General features: G+C 40.4%; 2 protein-coding genes across 4 annotated transcripts in view; both read left to right on the forward strand.

The window, feature by feature from the left end:
• The first annotated feature begins 1,108 nt into the window (after positions 1-1,108).
• On the forward strand, positions 1,109-4,552 carry LOC121645510 (cyclin P). The gene is made up of 9 exons (XM_041994003.1): positions 1,109-1,269; positions 1,738-1,863; positions 2,008-2,095; positions 2,559-2,731; positions 2,897-2,995; positions 3,140-3,295; positions 3,453-3,611; positions 3,693-3,871; positions 4,009-4,552. Exons 1-9 carry the CDS (start codon positions 1,216-1,218, stop codon positions 4,175-4,177), a joined length of 1,203 nt encoding a protein of 400 aa, XP_041849937.1. The 5' UTR covers positions 1,109-1,215; the 3' UTR covers positions 4,178-4,552.
• Positions 4,553-6,684: 2,132 nt separating this feature from the next.
• si:ch211-132b12.7 (uncharacterized protein LOC564531 homolog) overlaps positions 6,685-7,817 on the forward strand; it is a 10,703-nt gene continuing 9,570 nt past the window's right edge. The window contains exon 1 of one of the 3 annotated variants that reach the window (XM_041994483.1): positions 6,685-7,296. The gene's annotated coding sequence lies outside the window, so the exon portion shown is untranslated. The other 2 variants (XM_041994485.1, XM_041994484.1) reach the window with 2 other exon arrangements.

Below are 7,817 nucleotides of genomic sequence, written 5' to 3' on the forward strand. Positions count from 1 at the left end.
TGCCTTTATACTCCTTGCACAGTGGTTATAGGATGGTGGCTATTATTGGGCATAGTTCCTCCAAATATAAACATCTCTCATCTGCAACTGGATCCAGTAGCCTGAGGTGCACCGATGACTGCACAGGTAACTACTTAAAAATTGTGTTTTCTTCTGTGTGCCTTTTAAAGCGTTCCTTATCCCATACGGCCCTCTAGCGTCCATCAAATCAAGCCAGTACAGCAGTTTTCAAGCTTAGAGCAGGGCTACTCAATTTGGTCCTGCAATCCAGCAGGTTTTCATTGTGTTCCTGCTTCAACACGCCAGAATCATGTTAAATTGGTCTATCACAGGGGTGCCCAAGTCCAGTCCTCAAGATCTACTATCCAGCAACTTTTAGATGCAACCCTTTCCCAACACACCTGAATCAAATTAATGGCTCGTTACCAGAAGTCTGCATAGCTGAATGACATATGGAGGAGGGAATTGAGCCATTTGATTCAGGCGTATAGAAGAAGGGTTGCATCTAAAAATTCCAGGATAGTAGATCTCAAGGACTGGACTTGGACACACCTGGCCTATCAAGTTCTGCACTATAATTTGAGTCAGGTGTGTTAGAGCGGGGACACATGGAAAACCTGGTTATGGCCTTTTTACGTATTGAGTAGCCCTGTTTGGTTCTTCAAAAGAGTTGTTTGGCCATTCAGAGATACCATATAAAAATGGCACAAATGTGGCAGCTGTCGTGTATGTTGATCCACAGCAAGTATATGTTAATAGCTTATTCTTAGAGGATAAATACAACAGCAATATTTTAGTAAACTGATTAAATGCCAATAGAAACGGTTTTTAATGCCGTATTACATTTTTCTGTCTTTGACCTTTGATTTAGTTACACCCTGCACCTTTATTTTATTTTGTAAGCATTATGGTTAGTAGGAGATATGTAGAACTTCCCTTCTGGGATTAAAAAGGTATTTTTCGTTTAATTTATATCAAACATTTAGTCAGTATTAGAGAGGAAATGTGTTTTGTTGTTTGCAACAAGTTTATAAAATTGGTTATTGAGCGTCGACCGGAAGTTTTCACCTGTCCACCTTGACGCCAGCCCCCCCTTAATTAGTGCGGCCTTATTAGCGTCGCTTTGGGCGGTGCGGCTCCTCTCTCGTTCGGACCTCTGGCGACACTCTCTGATAAGTAGCTGCAGCTCAAGAACTCTCGTCTCCGGCTGTGACCATGGCCAGGACTGGGTTCTGCGACGCCAAGCCTCTGCTGGACGTACGCAAGAAGGTGAGCTTTGCGTGTTCTGCAGACCCAGTCCTCAGCACACGTAATAAAAATAATCTATCAAACATTGGAACCATTTTCTTCTTTGACCCACTTAAGTTTGTTTGGCTCAGGCATTAAAATTCTGACAAAACAGAAAAAAAATCACTTTTTTTTTTTTTAAAATATGGCTCCAGTCATGTAAAGCAGTTCTCTTTTTTTATGCTGTGCACTTTAGATGACCCCTGTTTCTTGTGTTAAGAAAATTACATTTGCCTGTCATGATCCCAGGTGTCAGAGGAGTCTCTGATGAAGGAGGCCGAAGCAGCTCATTGAGGACCATAACTAACTCTAACTAAGCCTGTCAGTTCTCTCCAGCCACTTGAGTCATTATCAATGACAATAAATCTTGTCATGTGGTGTTAAAAAGAAAAGACGTGTTTTTCCTGTACAGAAGCTTCGGAATATAAAGATGCTATATTGTCCCTTTAGGCTGATGAGAGGAGAGCCCCATTAAGAACTTGGGCTAACGCATGTGGGCCTATAGATCGCTTGCAGCCTGCAGAAGTAGACGAGACCAGGACTGCCCCAGTTAAAACAGAACCAGAACACAGATGGGTATGCCTTGTGTCCTGTTTATCACCTTTGCTCACAACCAGCTGAGTTTAGAACCATGGCTTGCACTTTATTCTTCTCCCATTACGGTGTAAGCATTACTTCCAAGTGCATTTTGCACTGATGTAACACGTTCCTTACTTGCAGGAGAGGAGGCTGTCAACACAAACCAGTGAAAGCATCATCATGGAATTCCATGAGGACAAGAAGGCATGTTCAGCTGGTAGAGTAGACGGTAAGTTTTTCAAACATCCTTTCACACCACAGTGCTTTGACTGATATTTAGCTTTAAGTAATGCAGATTTCCTGGCTATGAATGGATGGAAAATTATAGAAAAAAAGATCTTAAACCCAGTGTTCAAGTTTGTTATGCTGTTGGAGTATTATATTATTGTGGGTCACCTTAAAGTTAGGGGCTCATTACAAACCACATTTCTGAGTGAGCATTTTTTAACCTGATGAAAGACCATCCTGACAGTCAACTTCTGGGATTTTAGTATCACCATTTTATAGAATTATAAGGGAAATCTTTTTTTTATTTTTTTTTTTTTTTTTTTTTTTCTTTTGAATGTATCTGTATGCTTGTAGAGCCAGAGCATATTAAATAGGAAATTGCCAAATGAATTGCTATTGTTCATATAAGGATATGACTAATCAATAAGTTTGGAAACTATCTCCTTTCATCTTGTCCTGAGCAGCAGATGACTGTGTGGAGAAGCATGTGCTGCTTTACCCTCATGGGCTGCAAGGTCTTCACAGTCTGCAGGCTCTGGTTCCCAGCCTATTTCGCCACGAAGTAGAGATGGCATTTGAAAAACTGGACCTCGTTTGGGACCGGACATATGCCTGGGATATATTTTTGGATATGATGGTGAGAAATCCTGACTAAACTTGTTAAATTGGTTGCTAAACTGCTTTGTCTCTTTATTGAGTCAACCTTGTTCCTAAAATGTTTTGTATAAAGTGTCGTCCAAGAGGACTGGTTGCTGCACATCATCGCTTTAAGAACAAGTCTCTTGTTTTTTGTTCCTGGTAGAGAACTCAAACATGGCACTCATTTCCCAATGCTGACCTCCCTCGGAATTTCACTGATGCCACTCGGGCTGTCCTGGTGGACTGGATCATTCAAGTTCATGTGAGTCTTCCTTGTTGTTTTATTTATAGTGTTAATCTTGGCCCATCCTGAAGGTCTTAAACTTATTAAATGTGAAAGAGTTAAAGGCCTAACTTTGCTCCATGTCAATAGATGTTAATTTTGAACAACTTTACCTTCTGTCAGGAGCTGATGCATTTCCAAGAAGAGACCCTCTATCTAGCCATACACCTCCTCAACCGTGCTCTGCGACAGCTGAAGGTAACTACAGCCAACCTGCAGCTCCTTGGCATGGTTTGCCTCTTCCTTGCAGCAAAGAAAGAAGAGAGCCTCCTCCCAGAGGTATGCTGACTTTACCCTTCCCAACAATAAAGCTACAATCAGCTAATTTGTTGTTTGAGTTGAAAAGATATTGCTTGTCCTTTTTTTTTTTTTTTTAAGCCAACTATCTGCTGAAACCTTGTGAATGCACTTTTCTCTACCCTTTTACTTCATCCAGGTGTCTGGACTCTGCAGCTTGATGGACAATGCATACTCTAAGCATCAGCTGCTGCGAATGGAACGCAAAGTCCTCTCTGCGCTCAAGTTTGATCTCTCCTATAGTCCTCCCCTGCATTTCCTCCTCCTGTTTGCTTGTGTTGCTCGCTGTAGTGCCATGGTACATCTACACAGTGTGATTTTTCTCTTTGGTATTATTGATTGGTTAAGTCTTATCAATCCTGTTATCTGTGCATGGCAGGTAGTATGGATGGCCCGTTATCTGCTGGAGTTGTCTTTACTAGAGGGCCAGTGCGTAGTGTTTCTTCCGGTACAGCTTGCTGGAGCAGCCCTGTGCTTGGCCCGCCAAGTCTTGCAAGAGATTCCAACAGCAGAGGGGGCGGCTGCCTGGTGCCTGGCCTCCAGCATCCACGTCGGCAGGTGTGCAACTTATTTAGTCTCCATCCTGTATCATAAAGTAGCTACCTGTTATGTATTGCCCTGTAACTGTACAATGTCTTACTCTTAATTTTTTTTTTTTTTTTTTTTTTTTTTTTGTAATTCCTGTTTCTCTCCAGTGAGGCTACTCTGCTGAGGATCATGCATATTCTAGCCAATGCTGCAGCCAAAGCCCACGCCCGGGAGACCTGTGCTAGTTTTATTAAATTCTCCTCCCAGGAGACCATGCATGTCAGCAGACACCCAGGTCTGAAGAATGCAGCAAGTCTTTTGGGTGTATGCACTTGACTATCCTTGCTTAAAGGGACTGAATTATATTAAGTAAACAAGGTGTCGATACTTAACTAGTATCACTTAAAGACTTGGTTCCTCTGTGGTCCAGGCTTCTAGCCAAAGCAGTATCTTCTTGGCTACAGATCCTAAGGAGTGGCCATGTAAATGGGTCAGAAGCAGGCCATATGATGCACGATGGAGACGGATGCATGCAGTTTGCTTGTATTTGGTGAATGTGGTGGAAAACCAGTTTTATGATCTTAACATGCAGCCGGTTTAGAAAATAATTGAATTGTAATGTTTGTCTTTGTTTATGTAGAATGAATGTGGGCTGTCAAGATATTTGAGCAAGTTTTAATGTAAAAATAAAGCATCTGCTGCAAATTTGAATTATATAATTTAAGTGGTGTTCAGCAAGTCTAGATGATTTCTGGGTTCACACTGCAGGGCTCCACTCATGGTTTCTACTATATATTGCACAGAGGTGGCACTAACTGCTCCGGAGTTTCCATGTACATTTCCATCTTGAATTGCATGAAACTACCTGCACAATTAGGTCATTTGGGCAAAGTCTCAAATTGGAGCAAACTGTACATGGTTCACTATATATTCATAAATTACTAGTTGACTTTCTGACTTTACTGTACGTATTTAGAGGACAGCCCCTGGCTGCAGTAATGAGAAGTCATCAAGCGCAGAAATTGCCTCAACTCAAACAAGACAAATGACGAAGGAAGCAAATCCTCAGCAGGGTAAACATATTTCTTTTCACCATTGGTTAAAGTGTGAAAGTGATCCAAAATGAAGGTCGTTGTCTCCATTTATGGGAGTTGAACATGTTGAATACCAGTTTAGTTTGAAAGGACCACTGTAAGGTCCACAAGATTTTATGGGTTATATCTATAAAGTGAGATTCTATTTTTTTGGAGGGTCTGGTGTGTACATGAGTATTTAAGGCCACAGGATCATTTAAGTCTGTAAATCAGGTTGGTTTTACGTTAAATGTTCCCCTTCACAATTTCTTTTTGTATGTGGGCGATGTGGAAAAACAGTACTGTGTGTGAAGATAATTATGTGTTTGTAGTAAACTATGTAGTTTCATAGTTCCACAGGGGGGAAATGGATTAAATGGATGAACTGAAAACCTGCTCTCAAGGTTTTTTCAAAATGATCCATTTATTAATTTAACATTTAAAGTTCAAATTTATATATCACATTTACTGTGACACCACTTACCCAAAGTGCTGAACAGCAAAACAACTACAAAATAAAACACTACACAGTAAAACAAAATAAAAATGAATGAAAACAAATTAGATAAAACTGGAATAAAATGTAAAAGCAAGCAAATGTCATGCTCAGTTATGTTTAAAAGCCAGAGCAAAGAAGTGGGTCTTAAGCAAGGACTTAAAAACAAACACTGAGCAATATTTTGGCAGAGAACCTGGCAGTGTGTGTTAATGGAACTAGTTATTGATTAATCTGTTGTGCAATTTTTAGGTAGTCAGGTGGTTTTGAATAAAAATGTTTATAGGCTTGCGTCACAGTCTTGTTTGTCATCTTTGTGACTTTGTGAGAGTCACTGCTCTAAATCTACCAGTTCTTTAAAATCAGCATCAGAACTGCAAATGTGACGAATGTGTTTAAAGTGAAAAAGTGTGTATGGTCAGTCATATCAACCATTAAAACAATCAGTTTCTTACTATAAGTTTACTTGTACTGAAATATCTGTAATTCTGAGAATCTAGGATGGGTTAAATGCAGAAAAAGAATTTCCCAGCTGGGACTAATAAAGTAGAATAAATAAAAAATATTATATATATATATATATATATATAGAGAGAGAGAGAGAGAGAGAGAGAGAGAGAGAGAGAGAGAGAAAGTTAGGAATATTGTGCTTTATATATTATGTTGGAATGAACCCAAAATGTACTAAAACTGGGTTAACTTAATTTGACCTCTAAACTTTTGAACACACACATGTACATCTGTTACAACAATGGCAATCTAGCATAACTTGACTGCTTAGAGCAGCTGAACAGGATCATAATAGAGGCAGAAGTTGTTTGAGGACTCATTCTCATACGCGGTTATCTGCTGAGCTAATGAAAAGGACCACGCATTGACATTATTTTATCAAAAAGAAACATTTTATAAGTTTATATCTGCAAGTGTCACATCCCTGTGTTTAAAATGGACGTTCTTATCGAACAAGCCGTCGGCTCTGAACGGTTCGTCCAGCTGATGGCCTGGTTTCAATAGCGTGAAAACTCCGCCCACACGGCTAGCCGCTCGGTTGCCCGGTCAGTAAATGATGCGGACCCACCCTGTGTCGCTGCAGCACGTGCATTAAAATTTGATTGGCTTTCGTGGTCGTTTCATAAACCAATCAGCGCTGAGCTCGCAGTAAAATAACGGGGTTTTGTTTGTGTGTGTGTGTGTGTGTGTGTGTGTGTGTGTGTGTGTGTGTGTGTGTGTGTGTGTGTGTGTGTGTGCGTGTGTGCGTGTAGTAGGTAGTCTGAAAGACGGGTGTGGGTTCATTTAAGGTAAAGCAGACGGACACACACCAAAACTCTGTCACCGGCCGGGTGGTTTGTTGTTTTTACAAGCACGCTCGGATGACATAACGCGTCGATACAACGTTCTGTGTTTTCTTAACGTCACGTCAAATGGCGGCGTCAAGTTAGCTACAACAACTAGCTTATTTCAGAACAAAATGAAGCAATTGACGCTGTTGGAAAAAATATGTGGATGAATATTTATTGACGTAGACAAACAGTGATAGTAAATTGCACAAAATATTAGCAGAACAGTTACATTTTCAAAGTGTAAAGCCGTGTGTACGTAACTATTATTTTTTGGTCGTATTTTTACTTTGTATGAAACCGGATGTTGTTCCTAATTTGGTTACGTTGACCACAGACGTTGCCAAATCTCAACCCGATTTCACGGTAGTTTTATCACTCGGTGTATTTGATACAGAATGAAGAAATGATGTTTTGCTTCAGCTGAGACAATTTTCAAATGCAACATGGCACTGGCGGCAAACACAAGCCTTTGTCGGTGCACTAGAATTGGGCTGAAGGAAGAAAACAACAGTTAATTGGACATAATCGACAGTTTTAAATCTGGAGGTAAGTTTTCAACAGTAGACATGAGCGCTAGTGATTCTACTGGCTTTGGAAAAGACGTGACATTGCCAAACTGTTGACTTTCCATTAACATTGTGACTCTTTTATAACTTTTTTCTGTCTTTCACGCGAATGTCTACTCGCCATAAACGTATAATGCGTAAATTTCGACCAAATTTGGCCAATTTCCCTTTTATACTTGTGAGTGTACAACCATTGCTAGAGGAAGTGTTAACAGAGAGGGCCGGGTAGTTGATTGTTACATAACAGGGGGGAGGAAGGGTGGTGGTGGTGGTGCTGGTGCTGCTGGCAAGCTGTGACAGAGCTGTGGTGTATTCATGGAGCCACCGACTCCGAAAATATCTCAAGCACATGTTGAGTAAGTTCAAGTGAGTTAAACGATTCTTTATATTCTTACAAGATCGTGAAAATTTTATATGGTAGATGAGAAGCAGAGCTTAATTAACATTTTCTTCCACCAAGTTGTTGTCGTGGGAAGCATTTTAGCAGCTACATTAACAGCA

This window comes from Melanotaenia boesemani, chromosome 9 (assembly GCF_017639745.1).
Source record: "Melanotaenia boesemani isolate fMelBoe1 chromosome 9, fMelBoe1.pri, whole genome shotgun sequence".
NCBI classification, from domain to species: domain Eukaryota; kingdom Metazoa; phylum Chordata; class Actinopteri; order Atheriniformes; family Melanotaeniidae; genus Melanotaenia; species Melanotaenia boesemani.